Here is a 13345-nt window from a genome sequence, read left to right as displayed (position 1 = left end):
GCGTTTCGAGAGGCGGCCCAGCCTCGCTCCGTACTTCTCCGCCGCAGGGGCCACGCATGCTCTTTAGCGGCCCTGCCGAACATGGCCTTGTGCTGGACTTTTGCGCTAAGGCGCAAAGAGGGAGCCAAGTTGCTGCTCCTCTTGCGCGGGGCGCAAGGAAGCTCTCCTCGCAGTCGGAGCAGCAGCGCTGCCGCCGTAGCCGGGTCCCCCCCCGGAGACCACCTAATATACACGCAGGAGCATTTCGCCTTGAGGGCGTCTCTGAGAAAGGTATTGCGGGCCGGGGCGTCTCGGCCTCACCTCCCGCCTCGCCTCTTGTTGTTGTTTTTTGTGCAGAGAATTGGGCGCTGGAATCCGCAGCCGCGGTGCCTTTTGAGTTCAAGACCGCATCCAGACCCCGCATTGAATGCAACAAGGTGCCGCTTTAAACCGATCACGGCTTCCCCACCCACCCAAAGAATTCTGGGAGATGTAGTTTGTGAAGGGTCCCGAGAGTTCTTAGGCGACCCCCTGTTCTCGGAGAGCTACAATTCAGAGTGGTTTAACAGTCATTCTCTCTTCCTGGAGAACCTTGGGTGTTGTAGTTCTGGGATCAGGGGACTCCTAGCAATGCTCCATTAACAGACTACATTTCCCAGGATTCCATGGGGGATACATGACCGTTTAAGGTGGTATCATGGTGCTTTCAATGTATGGTGCAGATGTGGTTTTACTGTCAACGGCTGCAGACTCCCATTTTTTGCCCTGAAGGCAGTGGGCATTTTCCTTTTCCTGGCAGCCTCCGCTATTAGCTTCCATCAGGCCCAGCCAGCATGGTCAAGAACCAGGGATGATGGGAATTGTAGGCCAGCAACTTCTGGAGGTCCTCACATTGGCTAGAACAAAACAGACTATCTACACCTAGGGAAATTGCATGGGTGTTTCATTGAGTTTTTAAGTTGGGCTTTGAGTTCTGAAAAAGAAAAAAAGTCCTGAAGCTGAACAGGGATAACATGAGGTAGTGATGCTTTGTTCACAGTGCCATGCAGACACTCCTTAAAAACCAAGCAAACTGTGGACCTAGGCGTGGAAGCAGCCGGACTCCGGTGCAGGGTCCAGAACTATGAGACAAAGGGATAACTGAAAATGCAATGCTGGTGGTATATGCTCTTACTAGCAGCATTCTGAGTAGCTGCTCCAGTACTGGCATAATTTGTAGATGGGATTACAAACAATTGGGATAACAATTATGACTCAAAGGAGAAACTGCACCACCCTGATTACTGAGCCCTGGCGTGCTTTGGGAGTTGGTTTGATTAAAATCTACAAGAACATTACATTATTTCATCATTAACTAATATGCTAAGCATTTCCAGTTACGGTACTCAATTTTTTTGTTTCCTAATACTTTCAAAAGGTTGGGGAATAGTATTTTAACTCAGTAATGTGTTCCTGTATGACTGGACGTACACTGTGCCGTATTTTTTAGCATTGTAAGGCTGCAATCCTATACTAACTTTGGGAGGAAGTTCCCTTGAAGTCATTGGGACTTACTTCTGAGTTGACATGTATAAGATTGGTCTGTAAGGAGGCAGCCACAAGTCTACTATCTTTCTGCCTAAGCACTCGCGTTTCTTGTTTTAAAATAAAAGGTGAGGGAGGTATGACTGAGAATCTTTGCTTATGATTAAACATTCTGGTGCTCTAGTTATTCTGAGTAGGAACTGTAGGTATCCTGCATGGGAACACTGGATTATACCAACACATGCATTCCTGCTGCCTGTGAGCAGGCAAATATTGCTGATGCTTATCTGGATATGATGGAATCTTGGTTTCTTTCACTGAGTGGAAAAACTAGGTTTACAGGAATAGTTCTGTTTCATGTTGTCTTTCCTCAGATATACTTTGACCAGTGCACGAGCCAGGGTAATCATTTAGCTTCCTTCACTTCTTTCTTGCAAGCCTTTCAGCAAGCATGCAAGACTAGAGATTTCTCAGGATATCTAGGGCAGCAGATCTCAGACTTCTTCTGCAGCTATTGAGGTGCAAGAGGGAGGTGTTGGCATGCTCCAGAAACCTTAGCTTGTGGTTAGGGAGCTTAAGCAGAAGCCCAGGTTTGGACAGCATACTGAGCTAAACCTTGGCTTAGCTCAGTGCAGTGCAGAAGTTAAAATAAGAAGAAAACGGACCAGGTAGGAGCAGAGCAGCTTTGAACTCTCTGGGAACCTGTGTAGTCCCAGTGAGCCATGGTTTGGCTGACCATGATATCTGAAACAGGCCACTGTACCCTTTTCTGACTAAACTACAATACTTAGCCTCTCCATGGAGGGAAAGAAACTCTTAATTGTGCCAGAGGCAGGTCACAGAACACATGTCTGAACTCCGAATAAGCCTTTCTGCTTCAATAATACTTCGGCCACGATAAATACTTTTCTTGGCTTGCCTCTTAGAACCTTCCTGTGGACATTAGTGAAACACAAGGGATGTTTATTACTACTGTTGGCCGAAACCATTGTCCTCTTGTCTTATCTTCCCTGGCCTTCCTTGCAAACTGAGAGAGAAGGTGCTCTGCAATCTTATTTTGATTGTGCTTCTTTGCTAAATGAATACTGAAAAGTATTTTAGATTCCAAAAGAAGAAGAAAGGGGAGACGATATCTTTGAGAAGCCACAGTCAACAATATTAATCCTTGAGAAGGTCAGTGAAGTTTAAAACATTGGTGTGTCCAATTAGAGCCTGTAATCCGGTTAAGCAAAGGAATGCAGTATTTGAGCTTCCCGTAGAAAGGGATAAAGCAAGACTGGACATGGTAGGAGTTGCTTTAGTTCACTTTGTTTCTGGTGATTCCATCAATGTATGACATGATTCACATAGATGGGACTGAGCTAAAAATGGCTGGGGAAGGAATGATGTTACCCTGCCCCCCCCCCGGTCACCTCAATCTGTCAGCACAACAAAAGGCACGATACATGCAAGTACATTTTACGTCCTTCCTAGACCAATGACACTCTTTGGAAAAGGTTTAGGTACACGAGTTTGTGGTATTTGAAGGAATTGCTGTGACATATTTGACAATAGCAGGCTCATAAGCCTGTGAACAATTGACTGTGGCATGAGAAGGGGCCTTTTTGATGGGTAGTGGCTGTGGAACTGAGGGGATGGAACTATCTGACCTGGGAGGCTTAAAAAAATACCACATTTATACCCCACCTTTCCTTGTAAGAGCTCAAAGTGGCATACACACTTCTCCCCCTCTTCACTTTATCCTCACAAGAACCCTGTGAGGTAGGTTTGACTAAGAGACAGTGATTGGCTCAAGGTCACCCAGTGGGCTTCATGGTTGAGTGGGAATTTGAACCCTGTTCTCCCAGGTGTTAGTCCAGCACCCTAACCGCTACTCCACACTGGCTTTTCTTATGTGCCCACATTATAGACGTACTGTCTTGCAGTCAAGACTGTGCTATCTTCTATTCCTGGCTTGCTGTAGTATTTCGACAGATTATTCAGCTGCATCATGATGATTATCTGATTGTGTTTCATTATATATTGTGTTTACATTTTGCTAGCTCTTTCGAAGGATCTTCCAAATGGAAAGCATCATATAACATTTAATATAAATAAATAGTTTTATGGGGAAAGGCCCAAGGAACCTGTCCTGGAGAGTAAAAAGTTATGAGAGGAAACCTAAGACCTCAGAGCAATTCTCAAAAAGTGGGGAGGTTTTATGGCAGGTGAAATCTGCAGGCTTTTGTGGTTATCCAAGGCATTCTCTGAGTCAGATTCACAACAGAGTACTCATTTTCTATATAGTATGGAAATGCTGTGTTTTTGAAGGGTCTAAAAGCCCAACGCAGGTGGCGCTGTGGGTTAAACCACAGAGCCTAGGGCTTGCCGATCAGAAGGTCGGTGCCGTTGCTCGGTCCCAGCTCCTGCCAACCTAGCAGTTCGAAAGCAAGTAGATAAATAGATAAGTAAGTAGATAAATAGGTACCGCTACAGCGGGAAGGTAAACGGCGTTTCCATGTGCTCTGGTTTGCCAGAAGCGGCTTTGTCATGCTGGCCACATGACCTGGAAGCTGTACACCAGCTCCCTCGGCCAATAACGCGAGATGAGCGCCACAACCCCAGAGTCGGTCACGACTGGACCTAATGATCAGGGGTCCCTTTACCTTTAATAGCCCAACAGCCCTGTTGGTTTTTCCATTAAGTAAATTGGGATTAGGACTGCAGTTGCAGGTGATTCTCTCTAATTTATGTGTATGATGGGCAACAGTGAGATGGTACCTGCATATTTAGGTGGAAATCCTATGCCCACTTAACCAGGAAGTAAACCCTGTTGGAGTTAATGGGACTTACTTCCGTGTAAACATGTGTAGGATTATACTGTTGTTTGACAAGTGTATCCCAGTAAAGTTGTTTTTAGCTATCTCCCATTCAGGGGTGTGGATTCCCAGGTTCAAAATATTACCCATATTTGGAACTCCAGGTTCTCAAGGGAAAACATCATTTTCTTGTCGTTGTAAGAGGCTGCCTCTTACCATTGCATTCTTGGGTTGTCTAAAGCCAGGGCCTTGGGTATCAGCTAGAGTCAACCCTAGACCTTCAAAATGGGAAACTTAAGGGGTGTGGTTTCCGTTGTTCTGAATATGAATAGGGATGGTACTGTAAGCAGTTTTTAGTGCCTTCTATTAGAATCATCCCCAGACTTTATAATACAGTACAAATGAAAACATGCTGTATTGTGAAGTGAATTCAAGAAATTACTTTTAAAAGTTCCTTTTAGAGTGATTATCCTCTTGATTATCGGTATAAGTGGCAAAAATAACTATTGTCTCTGGCAGTCATTGATCTTAATATTAGCTTTTAAAATGGCCCTGTTGTCATTAAAGAACTATGTCTGTCTCTTTGCTCATTCTTTGCTCCTACTATCTTTCTCCTCATTAATTAAAGAGCAGTCTTCATGAATTATTTTGTCATGAGGCTATGAGAAAGTATTTTCCTTGCTGTTTCCCTCTGGCATTATAGGCATAGCAAGACACTGTTAATATAATAACTCAAATCTGCTCTATTTATTAGGTCCCAAAATGTAATTACGGTAAGCACCATACTGGTCGTATTAATATATACAGGAGCTAAAGTGGATATCACAGTTACGAATAATACTTAAGGGATTAATTAATTAGGCTACATCTGCATCTTAGAGCTAAAGCACTCTTATTCTACTTTAACAGTCACAGTTTTCCCCAAAGAATTCTGGGAATTTTAGCTTTTTAAGTGTGCTGAGAGTTGTTAAGCGATTTCTATTCCTCTCACAAACCTACAATTCCTAGAGATTGCTGGGAAGGAGGGTTGTTTCTTAAACCACTCTGGAACATAAATTCTGTCTACAATTAGTAGCACCTAATTTTGGACAAGAGGCTGGACTTGTTAAAAAAAAAGGTTGTTGCTTTTATTTTCCATTGCAACCTAAAAACTGACCTTTAATCAGTTACTAAGGTCACCAGACTGTGTATTTTAAAATCTTTCTCAGATGATTTTAAATGTCTTTTAAAGTCTTGCATAGATGACCCCATGCTTGGCTTATGATCAAGGGCAGATTTCATTAAGGCCCACTAAGTAACTTTAACAGAGGTGTAGGGGAATTGGTACTCAGCTGCCTTTTACTATTTTATCTTAACTGTTATTAGAAACATTGGACAGAAATGAAATATAAAAATCATGCATATCCATGTCTTGTTCCTCCTATGACTAATGGAAGCCGATCCAGTAGGCATGTTTTTTTTTTTTTCCAGATTGAGAGCACCACCTTTGCTGTAGGAATTGTATATACTGGTAATTCTGTATTGTGGCAAATAACTAATCATGAACAACTGCACTTTCTTGTGCATGCATGTGAATGAGCACAGAATTTCATTAAGGTGGTGTCACAGTGGCCTGGGTGGGCTACTTCAGAGTAACGACTCCACACAGCTCTGCATTTTATCCTTTTATTGGTGCTGTGTATTTACAGTGCTGAAAGCAGTGCTATTTACAGATAGTGGTACATGTTGTTAGTCTTCCGCAGAACCTCCGAATGGCGGTTTGCGCGTTTTCCCCCAGCAAAGTAATCTTGGCATGCTGAATCTCCTCCCCCGGCGCTTTTTACGCAATTCCGGAGTAGCTGGGATCGGCCTCTTTCCCACCATCTCCCTGCTTCCCTGTTCCTTTCCCCGGCGGTGCCTGTGCTCCGCTAAGGTACTCAAGCTCCTGTTTCCACTTCCTGAATCACCACTCGAAGTCTCCCCCTCCCCACTGGGGGAGGAGCTGGTATTCAGTATGGGAGGGGGCTGCCGGTACCTCTTATCCCTCACAGGTGGGGTTGTTGATGTCTCTTCAGTATTGGTTAATGCTCCAGGTGTGTAGAGTATATCTTGAGATGAAAGAGGGTGGAGGAGGAGCATCCTTTGCCTTCATGGAGCTTTGTGGGCAGCAGCAAAGAGCATAAGACAAAGTTTGTGGTCCAGCTATCCTAGTACAGTTGTACCTTGGAAGTTGAACGGAATCCATTCTGGAAGTCCGTTCGACTTCCAAAACGTTCAAAAACCAAATGGCGGCTTCTGGTTGGCTGCAGGAAGCTCCTGCAGCCAATCAGAAGCCGCGGCAGCCCTGTCGCTTCCAAAAGAACAGTCACTTCTGGGTTTCGATCGGGAGCCAAAACATTTGAGAACTAGGCTGTTCGACTTTCAAGGTATGACTGTATTAGAATCTACAGTGCTTTATGGTAAGATAATGTTATCAAGTTGCAATAGTTTGCAATTCATCCCAGATATAGCCTAGTTCACAACTTCTACTCTGTATTTGTTTGCGCTTGGTGACCATTTGGAGGCCATGACTGGTGCAGAATGCTTTGGGACAGCTGCTGACGGAGTCTATAATTTATTATTTATACCCCGCCCATCTGGCTGGGTTCCCCCAGCCACTCTGGGTGGCTTCCAACAAAACATTAAAATACAGAAATCCATCAAACATTAAAAGCTTCCCTAAACAGGGCTGCCTTGACATGCCTTCTAAAGGTCTGGTAATTGTTGTTTTCTTTGACATCAGGTGGGAGGGCGTTCCACAGGGCGGGTGCCACTACCGAGAAGGCCCTCTGCCTGGTTCCCTGTAACTTGGCTTCTCGTAGCGAGGGAACCGCCAGAAGGCCCTTGGCATGGACCTCAGTGTCCGGGCAGAACGATGGGGGTGGAGATGCTCCTTCAGGTATACTGGGCCGAGGCAGTTTAGGGCTTTAAAGGTCAGCACCAACACTTTGAATTGTGCTCGGAAATGTACTGTTCAATGAAGCTGAATGTTGGATGATTCAACAGAAGGAAGTAATTCTTACCACAGCTACTGTTAACCTGCAGTTAATCGTGCGTGCGCGCACAGAACAATCTGACTATCTAGAATGTGTATACAGTAGTACCTCAGGTTACAAACGCTTCAGGTTATAAACTCCGCTAACAAAGGAATAGTATCTCAGGTTAAGAACTTTGCTTCAGGATGAGAACAGAAATCGTGCTCCAGCGATGCGGCAGCAGCCGGAGGCACCATTAGCTAAAGTGGTGCTTCAGGTTAAGAACAGTTTCAGGTTAAGAACGGACCTCCAGAATGAATTAAGTTATTAACCAGAGGTACCACTGTCATTATATACAGTCATACCTCGGTTTAAGTACGCTTCGGTTTGAGTACTTTCAGTTTTAGTACTGTGCGGACCTGTCTGGAACGGATTAATCCACTTTCCATTACTTTCAATGGGAAAGTTCACTTCAGGTTAAGTATGCTTCAGGTTAAGTACAGACTTCCAGAACCAATTACACTCATACTTCGGGTTAAGTACGCTTCAGTTTAAGTACCGTACTCCGCAGACCCGTCTGGAATGGATTAATCTACTTTCCATTACTTTCGATGGGAAAGTTCACTTCAGGTTAAGTACGCTTCAGGTTAAGTACAGACTTCCGGAACCAATTGTGTACTTAAACCGAGGTACCACAGTATATCCATAGTGGAAGCCTGCAAGGAGTTGATACCATCACTGGAAAAGGAAGCCCAGGACTCCTTTTGTTTGTGCTGATTACAAGGCAAACACTTGGCACAGACGACAATCATTAATAACCCTGTTTAATCCATTTCAAGAATGCCGTGTTAAAGGAGTGGTATAGGGAGTATTGACAAGAAAACACTACTGTATATTCTTACAGTAGTAAGAACATCTCAAGAGAAGCTCTACATAGATTTGTCAACACATGACAGTTTAGAAAGTAGATGTGTTTACTTCAAGATTTATATGGTTGCCTATTTTTGCACCATGAGATTTGCTTATTTTCCTGGTGAGGGGGAAAGGATTAAAAACAGCAAACACACTTATTTTGTAATAATGATTTTGTGGGAATGTTCAGGAATGTGGATGAGGAGATATTGTTTAATATATCCTATCCCCGCTTGCGCTAGCAAGCACAAAACTTTAGCAGAGTAAAACATTCCCCTTTTGCAAAATACACAGCAGAAGAACGTTTGCGCAGGCTTGATTTAAGCCACTAAAATAAAGTGTATTTTCCTGGTATTTCCCCTTTTTCCCTCTTAAAAGAAAAGACACAACACAATGCTCTTAAAAGTATAAAAGATGTTTACTTACAAGCATCTCGAGGTACAGCACACTCAAGAGGTAGACTTGCTTAGTTAAAAGGTAATATATACATTGTGAAGTTCACTTATAAGAAGTGAGACTCCATCTCATCTCTCTCTCTAGGCTGGAGGCCTTGAGGGAGAGACTCACTAAGATGTGTGTAGTCCAAGAGGTCTGGTCCAAGAGAGGGAAAATGGCTGTTTCCTTCAGGATTTATCTGCCACTTCCTCAACTCATTTGCATGTGAAGGAAGAGGAAACTACGCTTAGTCATATCCTCCTCCTCAGTCCTCCAAGTGGACTATCTAGGGATTGTTGTGACTTGACTGCACTTAACCCTTTGCATCCCACAAACCCCTTCTCAGGCAATTCACAACATACACAAAAACATACATAAATAACTTTAATCAACCACCCAAGAGTCCCAGCTTGCCACGAAGATCCTGGAACTTCTCTCTTGGCAGGGGCTTTGTTAGGACATCTGCAGTCATCTGGTCAGTGTTGCAGTAACACATTTCAACAAGTCCATCCTCGATCACCTGGCGTATGTAGTGGTACCTGACCCCAATGTGTTTGGTGCGTGCAAGGAACTTTTCACTTTGTGTCAGCTTCATACTGCTCTGATTGTCCTCCATCAAGCTGACAGGTCCCGTTCTTGGCACGCCAAAGTCCTTCAGGAGCTGATCCAGCCAGGGGATCTCTCTGCAAGCTTCCGAAGCCGCAATGTACTCAGATTCTGTGGACGATAAAGCTACACATTTCTGTTTATAGCTGCCCCATGCAATAGCTCCGTCCCCATACATAAAAACATAGCCACTTGTGGATTTATAATCCTTATTGTCCCCAGCCCAATCCGCATCAGTGTACCCAAGCAGTTTAGGGTCTCTGACAGCTGGCAGTTTTAATTTACAGTCCATGGTTCCCTTTAGATAACGAACAACCCTCTTAACTCCAGCCCAATCATGCTCAGTGGGACAACTTACTTTCCTACTTAGGATCCCCACTGCACTTGCCAGGTCAGGTCTGCATGTGGTAACCAAATACAAAAGTTTGCCGACCGCTGACCTGTATTGCGTGTTGTTTGGCAGCAACTTCGAACCTTGTTGATTCTTCAAGAAGTCTGTGGCCATCGGTGTCGCAACTGGGTGTGCGTCCTGCATCTGCATGCTTTCAATCAGTTCAGTTATCTTTTGCCTTTGGCTGAGTAAGAACGATCCATCCTCTTCTCTCTCAACTTGAATTCCCAAGTAGTATTTCACTTTTCCAAGTTCCTTGACCTCTACTTCCCTGTTGAGGTGTTTGACCATGTCTTTATAGTCTTTCTCATTTGACGTAGAAATTAAAAGGTCGTCAACAAAGGCTAAAATGTACGAAGACTGTCCATTCCTTTGTTTGGTGTACAAGCACTTATCAGCAGTCCCTTGCTTGTACCCAAGCTGCACCAGCATCTCATGGAGTTTCTGGTTCCAAGCCCTCGCTGCTTGCTTCAAACCATAAAGTCCTTTCTGCAGCTTGCACACTAGATGTGCCTCATTTGGTTTAATGAAACCTTTGGGCTGCTTCATATAAATCTGCTCAGAAATTTCGCCGTGAAGAAAGGCTGTCGCAATGTCAATATGGTAAACTGACATTTGCTTAGATGCTGCAATACTTAAAAGTAGTCTGACACTGCTGTATCGAACTGTCGGTGCAAACACTTGATCGTAATCCTCTCCATACTTCTGGGAAAAACCTTGTGCCACAAGCCTAGCTTTGTAGCGTTGCACCTCCCCTTCTGAACCCTTTTTAACCTTGAACACCCATTTACTTCCAATTGCTTCCTTACCAGGAGGTAGTTCTGTGAGTGTCCAGGTCCTGTTCCGATGAAGTGCATCTATCTCCTCCTGAGCAGCTTTCCTCCAGAGACTGGCTTCATCTGGTGGCATCCTCTCTATCTCTTCCCATTTGGAAGGTTCCTGTGGAGACGCCGACCTTGTAAGGTAGGACAGCCGTAATGGTGGAACACCTCTGTTGGTTCTGGATGAGCGTCTGACCTCTGGTCTTTCGACCGCATCAGCTTCCTCATCCTCCTCCAGCAGTGGCATATCCCCATACAGCTGCTCGTCATCATCTTCGTCTCTGGTGCTGCCAGGGGCCTGGACCTCCACGTCTTCTCGGGTGTCACCTATAGGGGGTGCTACGACACTAGAAGTTGGATTAGTACTTTGTATTGGTTCAAAAGGAAAAATCACAAATTCCTCATCCTGTGGCTCCTTGGAACAATCAATGGCAGTGTCCTTTGTATCAACTTTGCCTTGCTCATCGAAGTAAATTACATGCTGCGAACTTGTCTTGCCAGTTTGCGGATCCAAGACTCTATATCCTTTTCCTCCAGAAGCGTACCCAACTAGGATCCCTGCCTTCGCTCTGGAATCAAGTTTGTGTCTGTGCTCCTTGGGCACATGATAGTAGCACAAACTTCCAAATACACGTATATGTGACAAATTTGGGGCTTTTCCATGCCAAAGTTCAAATGGTGTGCGCTCTGCGCCTTTTGTGGGCAGTCTGTTCTGAAGATAGACTGAGCAACGAGCCGCTTCACCCCACAGCCTGTGTGACAAGTTAGCTTCCTTTAGCATGCACCTTGTCATTTCCAAAATGGATCTAAATTTCCTCTCTGCAATTGAGTTTTGTTGGGGTGTGTAGGCAACTGTGGTCACGTGTGATATGCCTTCTCTAGCCATGACGGCCTGCATCTCATGTGAACAAAATTCCCCACCATTATCGGACATTAAAATGGAAGGGGCTCGCTGGAACTTGTTCTTGACCATGTTAAGATAGTCCCTGAACAATTCCACTGTCTCACTCTTCTCCTTGATAAAGTAGGCTACGCAGAATCTCGAGAAATCGTCCAAAAATATCAAAATATATTTATTACCTCCTAGAGAAGACACATTCATTGGTCCACATAGATCTGTATGGACAATGTCCAATACTTTAGTGCTTCTCTTCTCTGCACAACGTGGGAAAGAAGGTTTAGTTGCTTTCTCACTAACACAAGTTATACATTTTGATGTTGGTGTATTTGTGTTGCTTTGCTTTACCTGCAGACCTCTCACAAGATCACCTTTCTGTAGTTCCAGAATAACGTTGGTGTCTCTGTGTCCAAGTCTCTTGTGCCAGAGTTCCAGACTTCCTTCGTCCTTTTGACTTGGTTGCGCCACCTTTGCAGACTGGTTCTGCTGGTTCTCTGAAACATTAAGCTCATATACACCATCCTTTAGTGTGCCTTGAACATAAACTTCATCATGCTTAGTCACAATACATTGTCCTTTTTCAAATGTAATTTTAAAACCTTTCCTGTCCAAACTGGACACGCTGAGTAAGTTGCAATTAAGCTTTGGTGCAAACTTAACTTCAGTTATCTTAGTATTAATTGTTTCATGATCTACGTTGAATTTCAAATTCACAGTTCCTGAACCAATTGCCTTTACAATGTTGCCATCAGCAATCTCAATTTCAGAGGTTTCATCCCCATTAATCTCATTAAAATACTCCTTTTCATAACAGAAATGAGAACTCGCTCCACTGTCAAGAATCCACTTATTGCGCTTATTTTCACAATCCTGGACAGCTAAACTCCTCTCCTGCATCAACATGGTTTGCTCATGACTCCCCTTCTTAACACCTTGTGGTTTTGAGGGGTGGGATTCAACTTTATCCCCATTTTGACTCTTGCAGTTCCTTGCTATGTGGTTTTTCCCATTGCATTTAAAACAAATTATTTCTCTAGATGTCTGTCTGGACTTTCCAAAATGCTTGGATGCATAGCTGCTATCCTTCCTCCTTGGATTCCTTTCTTGAGAATCAAGGCTATCTCTGCATTCCTCTCTTAAATGGTTGATAAGCTCATTAAAAGTTAAATCCTTTGTGTGATCCATTATACTTTTAAATGGAGCAAACGTAGGTCCCAATGATGCAAGCATAAACGTTACTTTAGTCACATCATCAAAGGCTCTGGGAGTAAGGGCAATTCTTTGAACAATCTCAGAAAAATTCTTAAAATGCTCTGTAAACTCTTCTCTAGAATTCATCTTCAACTTGAGTAACTTATCCAACAAGTATCTATAGGAACTCTCTGTAGATTGTGCATAAATGCGTTCAATGTCCTCTAGGATCTTAGATGCATCATCTTCAAAATTTATCATTGATAGATGCTCATTCCTCAAACTGCTCAAAATTATGTGCTTGGCTTCATCATTTTTAATACTCCAAGCTTCTATCTTAGCTAAAGCTTCTGCATCGGTTCCTGTAGGCTTTTCTTCCTTAATGGCCTGCAGAACACGCCTAGCAGCAAGATAAACTAAAACGCGCTGCTTCCACTGCACAAAATTATTGTCATCCAGCAGCATAAAACTTGGTCTTGCCTCACTATCAAAACTGGAGCTTGCCATCTTAAAACTTCAAAAATTTCCAAAATTCAAAAATCTTTCAAAAATCAAATTCAAAATCTCAAAAATATCTTCACTACCTCTGATCTTTCTCAGTGCTGTAAACTCTGAGGGAGGGGAGGGGTAGTTAATCCCCCAAGCACACTGCAGAACAAAGAGACCATGTGCTCAACCAGGAAATCCTAACTGGAAAAATCCTACAGAGTTCAAAATCACAATCCAAATCAATCCTTCAAAAATACACAAAATACGCAACTCTGGGCCGCAATAACCCTTTGTGGGAATGTTCAGGA

At 43.7% G+C, this 13345-nt stretch overlaps 1 protein-coding gene across 1 annotated transcript in view; it reads left to right on the top strand.

Annotated features, from left to right (window-relative positions):
* LOC118091708 (probable acyl-CoA dehydrogenase 6) overlaps positions 1-13345 on the top strand; it is a 61594-nt gene continuing 48249 nt past the window's right edge. Inside the window, exon 1 of the mRNA XM_035128939.2 lies at positions 1-270. Coding sequence (XP_034984830.2) covers positions 82-270 — 189 coding nt within the window. The 5' untranslated portion in view covers positions 1-81. The remainder of the gene's footprint in view (positions 271-13345) is intronic.

The sequence above is a fragment of the Zootoca vivipara genome, chromosome 12 (genome assembly GCF_963506605.1).
Source record: "Zootoca vivipara chromosome 12, rZooViv1.1, whole genome shotgun sequence".
In the NCBI taxonomy this organism is placed as follows: domain Eukaryota; kingdom Metazoa; phylum Chordata; class Lepidosauria; order Squamata; family Lacertidae; genus Zootoca; species Zootoca vivipara.
This window is presented reverse-complemented; position numbering and strand designations above follow the sequence as displayed.